Source organism: Neodiprion fabricii, chromosome 3 (assembly GCF_021155785.1).
Source record: "Neodiprion fabricii isolate iyNeoFabr1 chromosome 3, iyNeoFabr1.1, whole genome shotgun sequence".
Classification (NCBI taxonomy): Eukaryota; Metazoa; Arthropoda; class Insecta; order Hymenoptera; family Diprionidae; genus Neodiprion; species Neodiprion fabricii.
Genome location: NC_060241.1, coordinates 32,026,061 through 32,049,457, shown reverse-complemented (window position 1 = coordinate 32,049,457; position 23,397 = coordinate 32,026,061). Strand labels below are relative to the sequence as shown.

At 42.3% G+C, this 23,397-nt stretch overlaps 1 protein-coding gene across 1 annotated transcript in view; it reads right to left on the bottom strand.

Annotated features, from left to right (window-relative positions):
- Positions 1 to 616: 616 nt before the first annotated feature.
- The window catches only part of LOC124177583, a 34,536-nt gene continuing 11,755 nt past the window's right edge, over positions 617 to 23,397 (bottom strand). Inside the window, exons 2-3 of the mRNA XM_046560102.1 lie at positions 3,300 to 4,704; positions 617 to 2,585 (exon numbers count right to left, since the gene is read on the bottom strand). Of these exons, the coding sequence (XP_046416058.1) occupies positions 2,237 to 2,585; positions 3,300 to 4,630 (1,680 nt within the window). The 5' untranslated portion in view covers positions 4,631 to 4,704 and the 3' untranslated portion in view covers positions 617 to 2,236. The remainder of the gene's footprint in view (positions 2,586 to 3,299; positions 4,705 to 23,397) is intronic.

Here is a 23,397-nt window from a genome sequence, read left to right as displayed (position 1 = left end):
AAGCTTTTATCACCGTCCGAGCGTTGCATAGTTTTGCCAAAATCTAATGCGTTTCTCAGATTCACGGCATAAAGAAAAGAAATACACGAAAAGACATAACAAAATGACAATAAAAAAATAAAAAATAAGTTAAAATATCTCTTTCGTAATACCGTTGACTCGGTATGCACGATTTAAGATATGAAAAAGAGGCTTATTTTATCATCTTTTTAATATACTCCGGGACGGTGGTGTTTTCGAAAGAAAAGGCCGCTTTTAATTGTCCGCAGTGAATCAAGAGAGAAAAAAAAAATGCTACACAAAGAAATTTCCGCAGTTATTTAGGCGGTGAAAAAAAAAATGGCGATATACTTATAGATGTTACTTTGCGGAGGTGAAACTGTATACATAATAAGAGCGAGCGAAGCGTTTTCTACGTGCCTTTCGAGACTTTGAGACGGGTTGAAAGGCCTCCCGGTGACAGAGAATGGTTTTCGGTTCAGAGACCCGGGTTAAAGGTAGGTTGGTGGGTGAATAGAAAGGAGGAAGCCTCCGCGAGAGCCTCGAGGATGTTTTTCTTTTTTCTTTGATTTTATCAACATTTTTTTCTTCAGTTTAACTTTCGATTTTTTTTTTCTCTTATTTTTTAAGCATTGATTTGTTTTTTGGTAAACGGGTATAGGGTATTTATTAGCGAGGCCCAAGCGCGTTCACCGGTGACTATGATAGACACGTATGTACTGCCGCGCAGAGAAATTTATATCCTACACGGTTGAATATAATTTAAATATTTCACCTAACGCACGAAATGATGTACAGGTATAAATGCATACGGGGCATTACTCACTAGCGATTTGTCTTAGAAATAATAGTCTGACAACCAACGTTTAATTATACTAATAATTAAGTTCCGTAGGCACTGAGACACCCTCGCGGGTTGGCACTTAAAGTAGGAGCAAATTTCACCACTAATTAAAACTTACTTACTTACTTACACGGTTATAATTAATTACACGGTTTCGAAAATTTATTTGATGTATTTTCATTTTTTTTTCTTTTTCTTTTTTTTTTTGTCAATTCTCATTTCAACCTCATTCTTGGACATTATTGTACCACGCGATGGGGATCTTAATGTTCTCTGCACGAATTCAGTCTTCTTCTTCTTCTTTATTTTTATCTTTCGTTTTACGTCCTAGACGGTTTAGGTAAATTTCTGCAGAGTTTGTATGATAAAAGAATTTAATTCAGCGCACTCGCTTACTTTAAATTTACACTAGCATGTTGGCCTGATTTTGCAACGAGGTACACTTATTTGCCAAATCTCAAATATTTTTCATCTGATTCATAGTTTTTCTGTCAATCAATTACAGTACACCTCTCGCCCAATTATCCTTTTTACCCCCATCGCGTGAAAATACCTTCGCGGTGGATCATAGTGGATTTTCTTTCTTTTAAATCTCGTTTGTTTTGACATTAAATATTGACTCTTACAGGTTAACTATACACCGTGCTGTTTATTTGGTGATGCAACGAAATTAAACTACTTCGCAATCAGTTCGTCGACCACACGCATTTTATGCGCGTCTGACGATACGTTGATTAAAATAATGTATCCTGCTTATTCCACGCGTAAATAATTAATTTATTATATACATCGGCGCAATGCGATTCCACGTGCGATGCATGCCTAAATTTAAAGGAAACAATTCTGTCCTTTCAAATCAACTGATATATCGTATTCACTACCTTCGTGTGTTCTCCTTTGCAGGATAACCCCATAATAACACATCTGGGATCTCCGGATGCCCGTTCAAAGATTATTCGTCGAAACGGCTTCCGTTCTTCCCGATTAGGATGACAATAGCCTTGCCGTCTTGTTAAAAACTACACTAGAATGATAATATACAAATAATGGTTGTCGCAAGATAACCGCTGTGGCGTGCTCCAAAATCGAACTCTGTCCAACAGCTGCTACTTCAACGAATCACTCCACCTAGACACACAGTAGAGACAAACATAGACATTTACACAATGCGGTCGAAGTAGAAACATCGCACAACTATTAAAATCTTCTTAGTGTTCCTTTTTCAAAGTACGTAGGTAGGTGTTGGCGATCAACGGGCTCTGCTTATCGCCCCGACGATCGTCACCATCACCATCATCATCATCATCATCATCATCATCAAAAGTCCATTCGGTGTCTCAGTGGGTTGATTCTTCTGGACCCAGATCGCCTGGCTCCTCTTGGGGCCGTTGACTATCTCTCCGAGGCGTAGCCGGGTCCGAAGAATCCAAGAGTCTTCAGCGTCCGCGTAACCCTGTCGATAAGCTTGTTCTTATACCTCCATATCGTCGTGTCCATCACGCTGTTCTCTCTGTACTCGACGCACGACTTCTTCAGGGACTTGACGCAGTCAGCGCGATAATGCTGAAGCTGGGCGTCCTCCGTTTCTATTGGGTAGCTGGTGCAGCCAGATCCCAGACAAGCTAGCGGGAAGTGATTGTGAAGGGTTACAACTCGTTCTGGGTTGTGAAAGCACTTCACGTACTGATTCGGCTTCGTAAAGTTTTGCGCCCTGTAGACGTGCTGGAGCATGTGCATGTACCTGCAAACAAAACGCTTCGGTCATCTCAATGTTCTTCAAGGAATTACAGCTGCGCGTTAATTACCATAGCCGAGCCGGCCTGAACCAGTTTTCATCCATATGACATCAGATTAACTCATTCTTTTGCAAACCTTGGCTCACTTGGCGCGAATTCGGTTTTAAAAAGTATCATCATCTACTTTTTATTTTTTTATTTATTTTTTCTTTAATTAAGCTGGAATCGCAAAGTGGCAATAATAGTTATTTCAAGAAGTCTGTACCCACAGGATATACGGTAAATAGGGCAGTTTTTTTAAACAAACATTGACGATTTTTCAGGCATGATGAAATGCATCATGAGAGCACGACGTGAGGGATACTTTTTGCAGCCAAATCCGTACCGAGCGACGGAAGATTTACGTAAACAAATTACCCTAGTGCCAGATCGCATGCAGCAATATTGTACGACGAAGAAGAAGATACGCATGAATGATGCGCGAGCGTGATCCGTAAGCGTAGATCTACGTCGGCAAGACCTCGCCATTTAATGCTGACAAACTGCACTTTTTAGTGCCGCACAAAACATTTTCACGGAGTTTAAGATACAAAAATGACTCGCAAATCATTGCGTATCCTCGTTCGGGTTGGAGAAGGTCATCCGATCCTGTCTTGAATTCCTGATATCCCGGAAATTATAAAGATGCAGGAAATGCGGATTATTGAAATTGTACGTACCTTGGCACGTCTTTGAACCATCCATGCGAGTGTAGAAGATCGTCGAGGAAGTAGACGTTCCTGACGTTGTAGGAAGCTCTCGATTCGTTCCGGATTTTCAAGGACTTTGGCAATATTCTGTCCATCAACTCCCTCCACGTTGCGTCTTGAACGGGCATGATAACCTCGTCGATGTCCAACAGCGCTATATACTCGTACTCGTACATGTGTTTGTAGAGACAGTCGTTGTACGGTATGAGCTCGTTCTGACGTTTGTGGTTCATCTTTTTAGTGAGGTACATGTGTTGGAATGCGGGAACGTTCGGCTGACCCCCAGGAAGGGTCAAGGGAGTGACGTGTATCTTGCCAAGTTTCTCGTAGTAGTTCAGCACCTTGCTGATATTCGGATGGACCTGAAGTTCGTAGAAGAATATTTTATCGGCACCGAGGAGGGTTATCATTTCGATCCACTCGACCAGTCTGACAGAGAGATCTTCGTGAAGGAAGTCCAGCCCCTTGACGCAAACAGCGAAGTCCTTCTTCTCCGGCGGTTTGTTGTAAATTACCCTCAGATTATTTGTCGCCGTGTCGCATGCCTTCGGCACCAACGACACCGAGGCTGGCACCTGTTTATGGTGACTTTGGGGTACTCTACACGTGATTATGTACGGCTGATATATACCTTGCTTGTAGTTGCCCCACTTCGAGTACCAAACGTATTTGTACTCGAAGGTCTCGACCAGCTGCGGTTCTTTCTCACCCTCGTACCAGATCTGGCAGAAGCTCTTCACAGTCGGTTCGATCCTGTTGATCATGCCGACGATTCGGACAGCCGGTCCAATCTTGGACAGTTCCCTGGTGTCGTAGAAAGCGCCAAAGAGCTGAAAGGAGCCGTTCGAGGTGTGCATGCTCTGCCAGTAGATGTTGTTGAACTCGAGGTCAAATATACTTGGAAATTTGGCGCAACTTTCGTTCTTGTAGTGCATCGCCTTGTTATTTTTATTACGGTTCCAATAGGCGAGAGGTAGACTCGGGAGCCTCGTCTCGATTTCCTCGATCAGCTTGTCCTCGGTCCGTGAAGGGGTCTTGTCGAGGAGCGGCTCCATTTCCAGGGGGCTCTGGGTCACCGGGACAACAGGCTCGCGGGTGTAGCTGGAATCAATCAATTGCTGTAGGAGAAAACGACCTGAGCTTAGGCTGGCTCCGTGGGACGCGGATCCAGCCACATTCTCCTGTACTGTTTCCATGTGACGGAACTGTATAGCGGCGATCATTATTAATCCCCATATGAAGACGAAGAAAAGCGCCTTGCGTACGCAGCGGGCGCTTCCGCTGCACCACGGCTGAAGCATCCTGGCGGTCGTCTCTTTCTCTGGCTCGCGATTCGCCTCCTCCAAGTATCACGGCCCTCCGGAGCAGCGCATGTCTGCAACATTCGGAAAAGAAATATTTTCGTTAGACCAGACCGCGTACGGGGACGGGACTCGATCGATGCGGCTCGGCGGAAACGTGCGGAACCACTGTCGCAAATCAACGCAATTATACATATAATATACATATATATATATATATACATGTATATGTATATATGTGTACGACACGCACTCGCGTGGGTTTCAAAGTTATTGTACGACCGTAGTCTGTGTAATTTTGGGCCTCTGTAACAAACGGTGCAAGGTTTGGCTATAACCTAACCGTCTTACGCTTGGGATTTAGTACATGCTTTGAAAACTTGCCCTCCGTTATAACTCACCAGTATTTCGCTGGGATTTGGATTGAATCATGTCTTAATTTTGTATAAAAAAAAAAAAAAAAAATAATAAATAAAAACAGCTTGATTCATTACGTCGACAAGCAAATTTATAGCAGAGTGAAGCGCAAGTTATTATCACTAGCCGGATGATTCGACACGGTGTGTATAACAGGGATGAGTGGTACATAATAAAATAATATCGTCAGCGACACTTTGTAGTTCAGGGATGCTCTAAATGTACATTTCAAGTTATGAGCAAATTTCAATCACGTTTCGTGTGGCAGTGTGTCTGCCCAACAGAGCTCGTTCCAATTAGGGTTGGGCGACCCGACGCACCAGTTCACTTTGTCGCAATAGCTGAAAACAATGAGCAGGCTGTTGAACCCCGGCGGTATAATCACCGACTGGAATTCGCGCCTCTCTGATTGATTGGAGCGTGGTCGAGTATTGGCTATAATACGATGAAACCAGAAGGGGTGAAATTTTTCGATTGGAAGCACACGGGAATGGCGGGGCTTTATTATACCGCGTGAATGTTCTCGGCAATGAAAACTTCATCATCGAATTTAACGCCGATGGAGTTGACACGCAGTCTCGGTTTTGTTTTAGCCTAACGATTGATTTTCCGTCACTATCAATTTACGGATAGAAATAAAACCACGAGGCGGATATACGGTGCTTTTTTCCTCCGCGCTCTATTTCCTTTCAGGATCTCGGTTTTTCCAGCGTAAGGAGAAAACAAGGGGGAGAGGGTCTGCAGGAGCAAGCTGAATAATTGGGCAATAACTATTCTCGGTCTACCGACTCAGAAGAACTTTATTTCGTTCAGGTGGTTTTGGTAAAGAAGTACTCCGACGCCGATACAATACCTGGAATATTCTCCAGAGCCGAAGTTCCCCAATGCAAGAAAACAAATTGTCATCGTAGCCGACACGGTCGTGTACAATCCGTATATTGAAGCGGTTTTTGCGGAACTAATTTGTAACTTTTATGCCCAGAAACTAAGTATATGTGTTAACGCGGTATCGGTGAGAAATATACCGGAGTATTAGAAATTTGAGTAACTTGTTTCGAAAGTATGGAAATAGCGTATTGAGGTGATTCGTATTGGTTGATTTGGAAAAAGAACGGTTTAAACAAGTTCCAACGCGAGATTCTCTTTTTGGGTTATGGTTACGGTTATGATGGCGGTGCACAACTAATGCCCCATAAATAAGGATAGCTGAAACGAGGACTGTTCCAAGCGGTGTTAGATACGACGTAACGTATATGAAACGTAAATTTGCCGTAGAGTGAAGATTTACGAGTCTTAAAATCAACGGCGGCCCCGACGTATGGTAGCATGTGCGGTAAAACACGCGTATTATTCGGATAACGGAGACAAAAAAAAAGGGGATACATAGTATGGAGATAAAAAAAAATTTCAAAAAAAAAAAAAAAAAAAAAAGAAATGAAATAAAATAACAAGCATGGCGGCGCAGGAGCGTCCGTTTCAATTAATTGTACCGAGGTGTTTTATTGTACACGGGAAAGTACTCGGGCGATACGCACCGGGCACGGAACAATTGGACGGACCGATATTGTAGCGAAATACTACCAACGAACCAACCCCGCCAGTTGTTTACACGAGCGTCCTGCGGTTTTCACTTTTAGATTAGTGTACGCCCGCACCGTCTCTTCACATTGCCCCGTTTGTGCTGCAGGGAGAGAAGACCTCGCGGATGGGGCGAGGTTGAAGTTCCGAATTTGAAAAGTTCCGAAAGCGCCTAATTCCGAATTATTTGGTGGCGAAAGTTGAAGTAAGGAAATAAAACTTTTACGAAATAACAAAGTTTCGAATGCTCGGAAAGCCGAAGACTCCAAGTTACGAAACGAAAGATTCCGAAGATTCAAATTACGATAGAGTGAAATTCCGAAAGTTAAAATATGCTCACACAGCGTAGTTTACCGACGTAACGAGTGGGTGTCAAAAATCAGAAAAACCAAAAATCAAAATGACCAGGATTACGACCATGAAGACAGCGGAACTCCAAAGCAAAGAAATATCAAAGTGAAAATATTTTACGAGCATTCGCTCGTGGATTCCGTGTGAAAAATCGTGCAAAACACTCAACATTTTTTACTGTTATTCGCAAATGATACAGACAAAGATCTTCATACTTTAGAAACATCTTAGGAGTACCATTTACCAATTACATAAATAGTTTTTCATTGAGATGCCTGCATTTTTTCTCGGTGAATTCGACGTTAAGCGACATTTTGCCGCATACCCCTCACGTACCGCCATGGCGCCATAAGCACCCGTGTATGAGAAGTACAATATCGACTATTAATTACTCGAAATCTATGTAGACCATTCGTTTCAGGATTTGGATAGTAACGTAATTAATATGAATCAATATTGTGTAAAAACTTGAGGCACGTAGTTACACTCTGATTTTCCTCGCCAATCTGTTTAATATTTCTAAGATTATATTTTCAGTTTCGCGTTTAACTTTATATTTGTGAGAAGCCACGCGTGATGGCAGACGGGTTACTCGTCGGGAATATGCATCAGAATTTAATCCCGTAATGTAATGAAACTGTGAATTAAATTTTTGCGAGGCGTTATTCCGAAGTCGGTATGGGGTATTTCACACCACGTGGCCGGATATTGTCGCGCGTCACTCGCAATCAGAATTGAATCGAGCGTTTAGGGGTTTGTAATACACATCCCTTCGAGAGAACGTATACCGATTTTCCGAATTGCCCAAAATTTGGGGGATATATATTCAATTGAAATTTCGAATTTAAAAATTTTTTCGATTTTTTCACAACTATATGAATATGAAAAAGACTGCATTAAGGATTGTGTAAACCGGTATACGTACTCTCGGAGGGATGTATCACAACCCCATAAACGCTCGATACAATTCTGAGTGACGGGTGTCAAGGTCTGGCGATTTGGTACGGAATAACCCGTATAAACGACGAGTAACGGCGGTTGCGGGAGCGAGAATTCGTTATACATGTATTATTTTACAATTCTACATATATCCATACTGAGAATATTCACTGCAGGTGTATAATTTAATACAGAGACATTTTATCTGAAGTTTCCTCGATTTCACGATATATATTTGAATTTTTCTCTCGCTTTTTCCAATACAATTCGCACCGGGAATGCTCGATCAAGTGAATACATATTTCCAACTTGTGAATATTTTCTTGACGATTGCATAGGGTTTTGGATATTCACTAATTAAATTAGCGTTATAATTAACCACGCGCAGAAATATATTTCTGAACTTTCGCAATTCAAGTTTTAATTGCCGTGAAATTTATTTGAGTTTCGCGACTCTGTTGAATGCCACTCGTATACATAGAAAGTCATACCTACCTAACAGCTCTACCTATTTTGCTTAGGAAATGAAATCCTGGGCATACTGCAGTTTCTCGTGGATCAGATGCGAGTACCTTATCGATCTCTCTGTGGCCAAGCTTCTGTAGCTACGGACACTCCATATCCTTAATTATTTACAAGACTAGCTGACTAATCCAGAAGAGCAACGAATTTCCCTTACTAGTTAGCCTCGTGTTAACGCCTCAACACCAACGATGTTGTAACTTGTCAGCTACTTTCATTCCTTTTAAACCACAGGTATTTCGAAGCTGGAAACGATACTCGAACGGATCGCTACGATTTAGCTGTCAGTGAGTGGAGCAATCTTGAGTCTTCCCTGCTTCTTTTCCCTCTTTTTTCTCCTTTTAGAAGATCGAATAGATAGGCGGTAGAAACCCAAATATCATCGCGAGATTGAAAATACTTTTACCGTGGCGTATAAGTTTATAGTCAATTATTTGTAACGTATCCCGAAGAAGAACAAAGGCATGAAATTCATGTCCGCATTACCACAATAATTTGACCTTGTGATTCCAACCAACCGCGAGGGATTCGTTGCAGCGAATACCCTCGGAGTAAATTCACTTTTGATATGTATTTTAAATTCGTGAATCGACGAAAAAAGTGTGGAGTAAATTATGTTCATTGATCACCCTCAATCGGTTCGATTCAAGAATATTCATAATTTTGTCTATAGATGGTAACGATTTGGTTATAATTGAATTTCTGCATAATTCAATTCAGATGAAATGCAGATATTGAACATTGAAAGTATGAATGTAATAATACGGATTTTTAAATCGTTAAAATATCACACTGCGACAATTTTCACTGAATATCTTACTTGAGGAACGATGGTTAATGTAAGACGAGAACAGTAACCATACTAAATTTGTTGTGATGAAATTTTCGATGAGAAGGCTGGCACGTTACACTGTTTTCCCAAGTATACCTAGAATCTATGGAGGAGTTTGAATGAGAGTTTTAGATAAGAAATGAGCTGTCCGGATGATAATATCGTTATAACCAACTTGGCTTTCAATGATCTGTGGTAAGACCATACGTATAATAACTGGGCATCGCATGACGTAGAATTTGAATAAAGTAAAGATAGATGTCAATTAGGTATTCCGTCGGATATACGTGCACTGAATCCATTAATTCTTGTCCATAAAATGAAAATAAATACAAGAAAGAAAGCTGGCTACTTGAGTCAATGGGAGTTTGCTGGTTTCAGAAACGCACCGAGTCCCAGTTTCAGTCGTAAATCTTCCACGAGGCTTTAGTATGTCGTGTCAGAGGGTGAGGGTGAGGGTGAGGGTGAGGGTGAGGGTGAGGGTGAGGGTGAGAGTGAGGGTGAGGTCCATGGAGTTTTATGGTCCGACGAGTAAACGAAAGGTATATAAGCGGAGTACCTAGGAACAGTACGGGAAGAGTCGAGATAACTTGATCCAGGTTCACGGAACCTTCAGTTAAAACGATCGTCGTGGTGCCGTGATGCCGACAAAGAGGCGCACGGAACACGCGTAGGAACACGTAAAGCGATGTAAAGACGAGATCTTTGGGTGTACGTCACAATCCGACAGACGAGATGTCTGTTCTTTTTGAACGGGCGAGTTCTTGAAAACGGCGTGAACAAATTTTCCACCAGGAAAACGCGGAGGTTATCGACTTTTCCCGAGATAGAAGGAAAAATTCTGACAAACCTTGAAACTTCGACACTCGACGGCTCCGTTTCTCAGAATTAATCAACTGATTTTACAATATTCTACCCCAGGCACTCCAAAACTCTACGGTAGTAAACTTAATACATAGTAAAATGTGTATCGTCTTAAGCCTCTATCTTTCTAACTGCCTTCGAGTTCTCACCCCGAATTTGCTTTCCCAGTGTAGGGGGGCTTTCAGAGAATGATTGCCCCATTCTGACTAAGTTTGCCAACTTTGACGTAGCGCAAAAAAGGGATCTTGTTAGGCCTTTTTTCACTTATTACCCCTCCGGATTACAATAATTACTTCCAGCATATAGAAAAAGTTACGTTCACTCCAAATGTTTCAAACATTATATAATTCTTTTGAATTGACGGACCCCTGTTGTTTGTTAAAACGGTATAACAGAGCACATTTTCGTCAGTGCGTTAAAATAATGAGGTTATATCGATGAAAGTGGATCAGCGAAGTGATTTTTCAGCTGCTCAATTCCCCCCCTCCAAGCACTTTTTGTTTGTCTGCTACGTCAAAATGGTAAATCTGCAAACATTACGGAATAACGTCAAGACTTCCTGATATTTATGGACTAATATTAGCCGAAATGTCAGGCGGCTAACTTTGTCTGAATCCTGAATCATACAGACTCCGGACACAGCCAAAGGACTTTTTCTTTTCCGAGCGAATTTCATTTCGCGTCACGACCTGCGAGGGCCTTCGGTCGTTAGATCAAAGCCGACCCGTTCAGGAAACATTGGGGGCAACGAATTCCTAGTTACCGGTGTCCCCAATTCCTGTTCGGAATCAATTTGCACCTACAATTGAGGGAAACGTTGACCGGAGGCATCGCCAGCCGACACGCTGTCCAATTTATCCCCGACAATGGCGGATCCTTGCGGCAAAGGCGTTGCTATTACATTCTTCGACGTATCGTTTGCGTCAGATCGTTCTCACTGGGCAGTGAAACGCACCTGCAGACACCCTTTTTCCCAATAATCTGAACACCAGAGGAAGCAAAGTAGCCGTTGCTTAAATTCCCCCAGCTCTCGCTGTGATAATCGGCGTGCGTAACAGGGTGCGAAGCGGGTCGATTTAACTGATTCAAGAAATACCAATAGACCTCACTAATCCGGATTTAATGGGGTGAGAAGTGGATTGGGTTCGAAGTTTCAATTGAAACTCTGAATGCTTCGATTATCACGCTATTCCATTGTCCGAATGAATGATCTATCGTTTAAAAATTCATCGCGCACCTATACAGCCTTGAATTCTAAGAATGTATTTGACTCTACAGTTTTATATCAGCGCTTTTCTCACAGCTCATTATACTCCTCGAAGACAATTGGAGTTTACGCCCCGCAAGGTCGTATAAAAACTAACCTGAGGGTGTTTTATCCGTCTGGAGATATAAGCCATTTTATACCCAAGTATATAATCCAATCTCGGCGAGACGACAGGAACCATTATTGATGCCGATGAATGTACAAGATGCGGAAAATGTACTTGTACCGATATTACGTTCCCATAGGATAAAAATGCTTCATCCTCCTGTATCATGTACGTGTAAACTACGTTTCTCAACAGCTGATCACCGATTATCCGTAAGTTCCAAGCTTTCAAGTTTCTTACTGCCAAACAAAACAGATTTGCATTTTACACCAGACAGCCCGAGGCCGAAAGCCTTCATCGTATACCTACGTAAGTCCAAAGTTAAAGCTTGATGTATTCAAACTTTCATACGATCTTACCGCCATAGACTTACACTGTCCAAGTCGGATTCTGCGCATGATAAATTAAAATCTGCCACGATGATACCGATGACGTGGTTACAAATAATTTGTACACCTTTCGAATCAATTTTTTGATTGCACCGAAATTGTGGATTTGACTCGATTTGCCAAAACGAATTCACCACATGAATAATTCGTACTCTGGCGGTTCAAACGATGAAATTGGAAAGATTTACCAGTCCAAATGAATGAACTCGTACAGCTTATCGGAGGATCTCAGATCCCATTACAACGACCTTGCCGTCGGGCAAGCGGCTCTTCTTTTCGAGAAAGTACAAACGGATCTGATTTCGCCTTGATTCACAAACCGGTCACCCGTCGCTTTCGAACGAGCCCAACAGATGCGTGGGAGTGCACGAAGTTATGTACACAATGTTCGTTCCAATACCTACATGGAAAGCAATCTACCGTGTCAGTAGCGACATGATTCAACCAATAACAACCGCGTCGACTATCTCGTAATTTTTAATTAAAACACAGTCCGCGAACTGTTTCCTTGGTTGATAATCTCTATAGATCAGCGATTTGGAGGGTTCAACACCATCACAGAAGTTCGGAAGCTATTGGGTCATATACAATTTTCCGGGTTACAAAAACCATTGCTCTATTAAAATGATAGCTTATTCCGGAAGTTGAGTGGAAAACACTACACAAAAAGGTATCTCTGTAACTGGTTTGAAACATCTTCCGATACGTTTCTGCAACCAAATCGTTCTCTACACTACGTGTATGCGGATGATTGTTCCCGTTTCTCCGAACGTAACACCTGCCTCCACGTGTAGAAACGCGCATATTCTTGGTCCATCTTCAAGACAAAGTCCCGTTAATCTATTCCACATTCCTAGTAGATATTTCCCGCAAAGACTTCGAACGTGGCTTCGGCGCGTTTAGCAGCATGGACTTGACACAGTGACTGGTTCATGGTTTTCGAGCGAACTGTAATAGGCTAGCTGGCTGGTTGGTTGGGTGATTGGTTGGTTGGTTGGTTGGTTGGTTGGTTGGTTGGTTGGTTGGTTGGTTGGTTGGCCGGCCGACTGACCGGACGATTATGACGTTCGCGTGACGGTGAATCGTGCAGACATTTCGCTGCGCTGTATTGCTTCCGGTTGACCGTTCCAGTTCCCCTAGGGTGTGAGCGAGTTGTGGAGCAAGCCGATAGATTAACCAATAATTCCACAACAGCGTTTGGCCCTGAGGTGGATATCAGCGAGTACAGCACAGTTTCAAAACGATGAGGCAATTTTAGGTTTTACGTTGTCAACTATATTACATCAACGCACCAACGTCTGTCCGTGCAATGAAAGAATATCGCCACAGCTCCGATTGGCAGGAACTGTAGATTACCATCGGAAAATGTACACTCACTCAGAATTAGCAAGGCGGAGACGTGATTGATGCGAAATTAGTGTGAAGCTCCCACCGTTACAGCAAAGGATTACCAAATATATGTACGCCGTCTTTGCTCGTGGCAATCGTCTAATCGTGCGAATTGTTCCAAGAACTGTTATACCAAGTGCGTGGATCATGGCAGAGAGAGGAGTAAGATGGGTGAATTAAAAGAGAGTACAGCGAGAGAATCGGCGGTCGAAAAAATAACGGTAGACTTGTTCCCTCCGGGTAAAAATGCAACAACATGTGTATATGTGTAATTGAAGGAAAGAGACGCGTGGGAATATCCGACGTCAAGATACCAGCGACACTATAATTATGAACAGGTTCATCGCAACGATATTCCGTGTAAACACATACCGCACACACGGACGAGGTATCTCGCGTAACATTTCAACGATCGCGAGCTTCCTATCCTGCCACTTTAAAGAACCTTGTGATCAGGCAATTTTACGCTCACGTCTTAGAAGCGCATCCGTTCGTTGAGGTAAAGATAGGAGAAAAGATGTTCGCCGGATAGGATACTGCAGCATCGACTGCCGCGGATGCGATTGAAAATCTGTCAAGTAATCGAACTGCTCTGTTCTGTTCCACCTTGCCACACGCCAGAGTCAGACGCGAAAAGTGGATCAGCTCCCCGGAGTCGAATCGGTCTCAAAGGACGAGAGCTGGCTAGAGTGGCAAAGAGCCGGCGGAGATACAGGGAGTCGACGGTCGTTTATTTAATTATCGAAAGAAGAACGAGCTGCTCGCATGCGTCAAGCTGGGACACGCAATCTTCGCCTTCGCCTTCGGATTGCGGCATCCTATTTCGAGGGAAAGAGAAAAGATAGAATTGCCGCTATCAAAACCCTCGGGAGCCTTTTCGAGTTGGCACTGCAAGTGGTGAAGTAGAAACAGGAGAACTGCCAAGGTGGATTTTACGAACCACCGGCAGTCGGGCGGTGCTAACGAGGGAGTCGTGTTTAGTTGGTCATTATTTTGATCACCTGGTGACCCTGGTCCAAGAACCACTTCGTCTTATTCCCACCGAGGATCTTGTCTACACCATTACGCGGAGGAGAACCTTAAAGATAATCGACAACCGGAGGCAGCTTGTTACGTTAGTTTAGTTTAGGTTCGATTAGACTTACGGTCACAGTTCATACGTCGCGTTTGCATTTGTCAAGTGGACAGAAATTACGAGCGATTAGTCAAGCAAGGTTGATCAAGATTTATTTGAAATATTCACCTAAGGCATCGCCGAGTATCGTAGTTTTCATTTTCCGGTGCACCGATATTGACGTAATACACAATATCGACATTCCGTATGGTTGCAAACGCTTTCAATCCTCATTTATGGTTTATAAAATATCACGGTTTTTAATATACTTTCGTGATCAAGATGGTGGCTATTTTATCAAACTTATTCCAACCCTGAGCTTAAGCTCGAAGAAGGTCTGCCAAGTTTAAAAAGACTTTGGATTCCAATATTTGAATTATTATACGTTTTAAAGTTACAACCATTTCAGCTTTCAACGTTCTAATTCGAATCTGGATTTGTAAGCTGAGGATTCGATTATTACACAGGCTAGGCGCTCTCCAATTTACCACTTAGGAATTTGACTCGGCACATGCTGTGAGATTCAAGTATTATACCAACATTACGCTCTGGCCTCGAACATATTCTAGTATTATACCCATGCAACACGTCTACTGTGGTTGATTTAAAAAAAAAAATCGTGTACATACAATAATATACATGTATACATGCGTAGGTTTACAGAAACAAGATTGATTATCAAATGGTTATCAAAAACATACACACGGTATATTAATCACAAGGGTATAGGTCTATGTCGAAGTAATACGCGCTATTTACAGTCTAAGTCAGATTAGCCTCTAAATGAAACAAAGTTCACGAAGAATGAAATTCAACAGTTCAGCAGCTGCAACTAATTTACATACAGCAACTCTACATTTGATTCTCCGTTTATCCAATTATCATGTGCAAAATTCTGAAAATGTCACTGTGCTCGTGAGTGACAAGTATGACGTAACCGAATGTGAAGTAGGAGTGAAGTAATCTTTGACGTGAAATAGGAACATGGTTTGGCGAGGTTCGTAGATGGCTATTAACTCATCGCTCCCTGCTAAAACACAGCGACGTTTTGTCAGGTGAATTATCGTATCGTGTACAATAATCATTCGCGAAACTATACCTTCGGAAAATGTTATACCCGTCGGCTGCATTAATTCGCGTTACAGTAGACGTACGTTATTCTAAGACCTATATATTCACGCCTCGAGATATTTGATACTTGGTGTTGGCCAATCTATTTCGATTCAAGTCCTATAATATTCGTTCATCACGAATGTGTTTTGCGCAAAGTCGCGAGTCTGCCTAATTGTCTTTTTGCCGCTTGGCATCGCGTGACGCTCTTCAAAGTTCAACCAGTCTGTATAACCGCGATATACGGCGTTGTCATTGCATCGATCAAAAATCTTCTCTCACTCATCGACGAGCATAATTTGATTTTGCACGTATTGTGAGTTAGGAAAATTTACTGCCGTGATATAAGAAACGCGTCTGACAACGGCGTCGAAACGGGACTCTGACGTTAGACCAGATGGAAGGTGGTTTCCGATATTTTTTTTTTAACGCCCGGAGCTACCATACGTCTGAGCGAGTGAACTGTGTTAAGAGTAAACAATCGTAGTTCGGCCACTCGAGCAGTTCGGGCATTAAAAAATTCTATTTCTAAACAGTAAAACGGTGGCGGATATTATATTATACTCGCTTATAAATACAAATAAAAAACGATCGAGTGACCAATCGCAACGCTTTAATCAAGGTGCTGCAGTTCCACTTACTCTTGGAATTTAACAGTAAGTTATACAGAGAATAAGCCGTTGATACGATTGGGTTTAAAGAGTGTTGCGTGAGCGGAAGAAACACTGGTAGACTACTGCGCAAAGGCAGTGTCAGACAACAGACACTACGGACTACGCACATCGTATACTTATACACGTACACCGAGAAAAATTTCATTTGGTATAGTAACTAGAAAAATCAGTAAACCAGGTATCGATAAAAAAAAAAAAAACTGTTTGAATATTGTTGGAATTACGAAAAACGAGGTACACGTAAACCATTTTGCGCTATTGTCGATCCTTTTTTGGTAATTGCAACGCAATATCAGTTTGTTCGGTTTACTCTACTTTTTTAGTTAAACAGGGCTTTAACATCAATTTATTCCTGCACAAGGATTAAATTTTCGCAACAATTACGAGAAAATCTAGTAACAGTGATCGTAATGAGAAAGAATAGCAGCGTAGACTTTCTGTTAACAGCTACAAAACTAATTTTCATTTTCTACCTAGAACTATATTTTTCGACCGTGGTAAAAACTGAAAATAGTTAAGGCCTCGGCGGTAACCGGAACTAAAAATTTCTCTGAGTGTGGTAACGCGGAGCTGGGACCAAATTTACTCGAAAATTGCGAGTGGTTTCCTCCCGTTGCTACTTCCGGGACATCGAGCATATTTGGCAGCTCTACGCTAATTGAAGGCCCCGCCTTAATTAGTGAGGGAATTCTGGATGACACACGTGAGAGAGCACAAGGGAATTTGGTGCAAGACAAGTCGATTCCAACCCGACGACAGTGTAGACCGTAGTCAGCTAACGTCGACTGCAAACTTGCGCGTAATTAGCCATTGCAGTTCCCTTTGACGGGGGCCTACTATAAACAGAAATTTCTCTGTCACGTCCATCTATCGTTCAACATGATCAGCTGCTCTGCAGGGACCCCCAGCAGGCATTCCAGGCCTTTCACGTCCAGGTAATACCGCTGTCTGGACTGTCCGTTACTGGAATATCGACGAGCGTCGCGCGTCCCGATGGGAAAATTTCATATAGCCTCTTCCCATTTTCGGGACTGATGTGAGACAAAACCGGTAGCCGTTAATACGGTTGCAATTTTTACACTATAGATGTTTTTCGTTGGACGACACTTTTATCTGAAAAAAAATTCACGGAGCAATTGAGATTTTTTCTTAAACCTCTGGCGCGAAAATGCCGCATGATCAAATTATCACAACAGATTACCCTAACCGAATTACTTGACAATCGTCTACGATATTTCATATGGTTATCAAATAATGTGTGATTACTAATTGCCTTCGCGAACAACTCAACCTTAAATGTAGAACAAATTTCAGGGTCTCGTAGTAACATATTAGAAACCGGGTAAATTGTGTTAAAATTAATAAACGTCCAACGAAAAGAAAAAAGTTAGGTGACCAATTTTAGATACCCGAGTGTCACTGTGTAAATAAAGTTATTGCCCAAGCCAGGAACATGTTTCTCAAGGCAGCTTCTGGGGCAGTGATATTTCTCGTCTAGAAACGGCACTAAGTATAAGGAGGAGTAGGAGTAGGAGTAAGAGTAGGAGGAGGAGGAGGAGGTGGCTGCAGACAGCGAACCAAACGAACCTGAAAACCCGGCTGACCTTTCACCGCGACACCAAGTCAATTTGGCGTAGTATGGACAGAAATAGAGCGGTCAAACACTGGGCTGGTATGTGTTTAAGCGCGTTGTATACAGCGTGGCTTGCGGAGATAAAAATGTCCATCAAGCCTATCCCACAGCCTGTTATAACATTGGACAGCAGGCGCCGGTTTACGCGATATCCGAACGGAGTTAAAAAGCCGTTAACGAGACTCGAGCGGCTTTATTGAACCCGACTTCCCATCATGCGTGATTCTAATTAATTCTACCGGCCGTGCGTAATATTGAGCTGACCTAGGATACATCACACGCGCGCGTTCACGTTCGCCATACTCGGAAGAAAGGTCGGAACGACGATCCACGACGATCCACGAGGATCCACGGTGATCCACGTGGGTCGACTTAATTTCAATTGAATTGTCGAACGAACAATAAATTCAACCGATTCAATGAATCTATCAGCGCACTCCCACGCTCAAACAGGCTTGCACGCGTCACAATTATCGTCTGTGCGTTTGCGTGTGCGTGACTCGCACGTAAAGCGAGACTCCAAAGACAAGGCTTTCAAATCATTCTCGACGCCGACGGGTCAATTTTGTATATCACAGTGTCCAATTCGCCTAGCGTGACAAGGTGAATACTGAAACCCGGAAGGAAATCAACGTGACATTGTATTGAGAAAAAATTTCTTTTACATCTAAATTTGCTTTAGTCGTTCACGCAAAAGCCTCGGGATCGATTTGATTTACCGTAAAGCCATTTCTCGAAGTTCTAACACCTCTCGTTTGAAGCCATGCAGGGTGTTTCAGTGTCGGAAGGAAATAAGTGATTGTCAAAGTTGCAGAGAAATACCATGAAACGGGACTACGTTATACGTGACGGACGATTTTAACACTCCAAAAATCTATGTCTAACAATGTAAAAATCCAGGAAAGAAAATGTTTCTAACGTACGTAGCTATACTTGGTCATTATTACGGTAAACGGTAGGCTCTTGTCATGGATTGCATTGCACAATTTGTTATATAACCGAGGAAGAGTTGTGGGACCAATGAATGTTTTTTTTTTCATCCACAATGGTGAATTTACGCTCTGCGAGAAGTATGAATAGCCAATCGTTACATATCGATAGACGAGCCACGGTAATTTCCGTACAGAGGATACATTCTGACGATGAAATATACCGTTTTCAGTTTGCTACAAGAAACGGTACGTCATAAACTGAGAGAGACAATAAAGAAACAAGACCAACTGACGGAATACATTTTTATACTCCTTTACGATACAAAGAAGTTCTGTTTCATGATAATAGGAAGTAATAATTACGGGATAAAACATGCTGTAGACGCGTTTCGTTGTTGAGAAATGAAAGGGTGTATCCGCCGTACTTTTCTTCTGTTAACAAGGAGAAGATTAAACCTGTAATATTTAACACCCGGGGAAGAAGAGTAATAACTCGAGTTGCAAGTATGAACGTAATGAAATCGTCGTTGGTTATAAACCTGGTTAGCAGAAAAAAGCAAAAAGAAGATTTGACGGGAGTGAATCTCGAGGTAGACTTAAAACTCGACTGCAGACGAAAATTGCTAGGTGTATTTCAGTTGACTAAAAGTTGCCGGAGCGGAGTTCTACGGACAGTCATTACAGCCATCAACTTTTCTTTTTTCCACGAGAGTCCAACAGCGGCGATACTGACGAGATTTAAGCAAGTAACGTTAACGTAACGAAACATTCAAGTATTTTCCAACTTTTTCATGTCTTTGAATGAGTCGAGTTTTCAAAATATCACAGTACAAAATTTTGTGTTATCGCCGTTTACTTAATTTAACGTTAATTGAAAAATAACGTTTTTTTTTTTAAATAGAGGGTTACATCGACTTAACAAATTTCACGGGGCTGAAGTTAGTAACGTTAACGTGAGATTATCAGTGAATAAATCATTATTGCGCAATTTGAGAATGACTTTCAAGGAGTTGGCTTTGAAAAATATGGGTATATTTTATTCATCATGGTTTACTAAACTTTTGACATTCCTAAAGATGCGAAGTAACGATTTTTGCATCAACGTGCACCATCACAGTAACGTTACTAACTTCCTCCCCGTCGAATTCCAACCTTCTCGATACTGGATCTCATATCGCAGATTCTACACATTGTGAAAAACTTCAGCTAAACTCTCGCTAAAATCACTCTGTGTCGTTTTAAAGGCGACGAAAAACTGTGATCCTTGGTTTTTCTTACGCCTCGAGCGTTCGATAACCGGGAACATTACGTATCAGCGATCCTAGGAGACGGCTTCCAACTCCTCGGAGAGTACTTGCCGCGAAGAAGTGTGACGTGTTTGAAACTAGCGGGCGTATCTACCGCCAGAGCGTTGAAGGATGGAGAAATACCTGTTTCGCAGTCGAAACACTTGCGCGCGCGAGTTCTACTCCGCTAACAATAAATTGAAGATTCTTGAGAGATTCTGCGGTCCATGTGGCTGGCTGCCGCGCCCCTGCAGACAATTTAGAAAACCTCTACCGAGTCAAACTTTAAATTGCTCCGCGGTAACGTCTGCCGGCCGTTCAACCAGCAGGTTCTGCTTATTGGAGACCCCTGGTGCAATCCTGCTACGGCTAACAAGGAAAAAGAAGCCGCAAAAACATCCCGCATATAGTTACGTTTATATAGTATGGAACGGTTCTTCTCCCACGAGCTTAAGAGGTTTCACGTACTTTACTCTCTTGCTCCTCTTTCGACGTTGATGGAGCGTTTCGGCTTTGCCTTACGTCACCGGTTCATCATGGTACATCGATTTAGCGACGTACTTTGAACGATGATGAGCGTAACGCGCGAGTGCTTTGGCTTATTTTTAAGCACTGACAAATTTCAAACGAGTACTCGTGACGTAAGGGAGAAGCTTGCCTGATTTCGTGTAATCCGCGCGTTGAAAAACACAAGGTTAAAAAGGTTTCAACCGGATTGTATCTCGTTAGAAACGTACGTACGTTATTTGACAGATCAAAAAACCAGTTACCTTCGCGTGTGACATCGTACAATATAGGTTATATACGAACTGTCAATTTGACCCCGTAATTCACGCGAGCGTCGATACTTGGCGAAAATGTAACGACATCAACGTGTGATAAAGAAAGTAGTAAAGTGCATCGTACCTTCGTCACATTGTGTATGCTGTGTGTCGCTGACGTATTCTAGGTTGCATAATTTTCATGAATAAAGATTGGCTCGATCGCTTTTTACAACGTGCAAGGTGTTGACTGCAATTTCTGTTGTTCTTCAGAGGTTAATAACACCGCAGTGACTGTCACAATATTAGATTACATCCCAACGTCATAGAATCCTAAATCGCGAATGATAAATTGCCTTTCGTCCCGTCTTGACAGCAGTTTGTCAATAAAGTGAGATGCGCGAGAGAATAGAGAAAAAGAGAGAGAGGGAGAGAGAGAGAGAGCGGGGGCAGGTCGATGTTGTCTGTTTAGTTTATTACACACTGTCCGTTTACACGCGTGATGAGCAAACATCAGACCAGCTAGGTTTACGTGACGGGTTGATAACCTGACGGCATCGTATTTCGGTGTAACATAGACGTTTAAGGGGCATCAGGCACCGGAAGAACCTCCGCGATTTAGGTTTGATAAACGAAGTATAGCGCAGGGCACAGTGTCGCCACTGTCTCCTTATTAACGATAAACCACGGAGCTTTGTTAGGTAAAACCAGAGTATTCGACCTACGGCAAGCGTTCTCCTCTAGACGGTCAAATTAACGATGCGTTACGCATTGATGCGCCGTTTCTAATTAAGTCTGTTTCACATTTGCGATTAGAGGTAGAAGCCAAAGATGCTCGTCAAGCTGTGCCGTATACGTGAAAACGGACGAACGGCGGTCGAGGAATCCGTGTAATTGCTTTTGCGCCTCGTAATTACAGCTGCATGTAAAAAAAGACTCCCGTCACTAAAATTAGCCGATGATTCAACCACTTGCCAAATCATTCTAAAGTATGAGAAAACAATTTCCTTTATTTATTATTTCGGTTTCTTTTTTCGGCTTCTTTTGTTTGTCACGTTTCTTGGTTAGAGCCACACGATCAATTCTGCTTCTGGCGTTGCTGCACAGTTGCGTAAACATATTTTTCAAAGACGGAAACGAAACTAGCCACAGCTGCATCGCGCAGCTGTATATTTAAATTGCTTTAGAAATCTGTATGTGCAAAGACTCGAAATTTGAATATCTTGAATGCATGAAAGTAGAATACAAAATGACCTGAGAAATCAACGATAATGGCTGGCGCCGTATCCTACAGTTGCAGGCCGATTGTTCTGCCGTTCGAACATCTTAATGATCAAGCGAGCCTACGGTTTGAATAGGAAATTTGCCGTGAAACGTTTAGCGGGTAATTTCATTTTTTTTCCTTACCTTTTTTTCTGTATTCTTTCATTTTACTTCCGACCATGGTACCCCTTACATTGCTTGAAGCACGTTGACGGGTTAAACGGTGCCCAATTATTACGCGATATTCAATTACACAAATTAAACCAGCTTTCTCGCGTAATCCACCTTTTATCAAATTAATTCCAAGTCCAACTAACACAAGCGCGGAAAGCTCGTCGCCATCCGGATCCAGTCAATGCGTGAGCGAATTACACCCGGTGTGCTTCAAGCTTTGCCAGGAAAACCACGCTGCAGGATACAACGGTTCAGGATATAATCCCGAAAACGAAACGGACTATGCAGAGAAGCCGTGTTTCGCATGACGCTGTTCGGCTTGTAAGGGTGCCTGTACGAGTTGAAATTATTATAAATTCAGAATCGTTGCAGAGGCGATCGAATAAGCGTTCTTTGCCGGCTTTGCAATCGGCGTGAAAATACGCGTAATGTGCCGCACAGCCATTGACCACGGCCTACCCTCTTCCTCGTCTCGCGAATTACGATAATCGCGAAATCAATTCTCTACGTCAAGCAACGCGCGCATTACTCGATCTTCGTGTTTTCTATATTTCTCTTTTCTGATCAATCACCGAATACTCACAACCGGTGAGGCATTCGTTCTGTCGCTCGTATATCGCGATGCTAATGCCAAAAAGGCTTGTACTCAATTACGCGCCCTTTTGGATTCAGAGAGCTATCTGAAGCCAAAAGAGCGTACAATTATTTTTTCCATTGTCAATCGTTCAGTAGACTCATTTTCAAGTTAAATATTGAAAAAAAATATATACGCCCTTTTGGCTTTAAATTTTTGTCCCCAATATATAGCTTATAAATAAGTCTACGGAACGATTGGCAATGACACAAAAAAACAAATTATACACCCTTTCGGCATCAGCACCGTAATATTAATGGTCACTCTGTATCGACGATTGAGGATTGAAGTTATACAACGTTTTTCGTTTTCCTTTCAAGCCGCTGTCGTGAAAGAAGATATTTCCATTCAAAGGCCAGTTTCATATTCAGTGAATGGTCGTTCGTTGCACGAAAAGGTCTGTTTTGTTAATTGACAAATCGAGATGGCGCGCATTAATCTCAATAATCGCTTTACGAATACCGCACAATATCCAGGCCATACGTTGGTGTTGAATGTTAAACGTTAATCATGCAGCGTTACGCAAGAGACG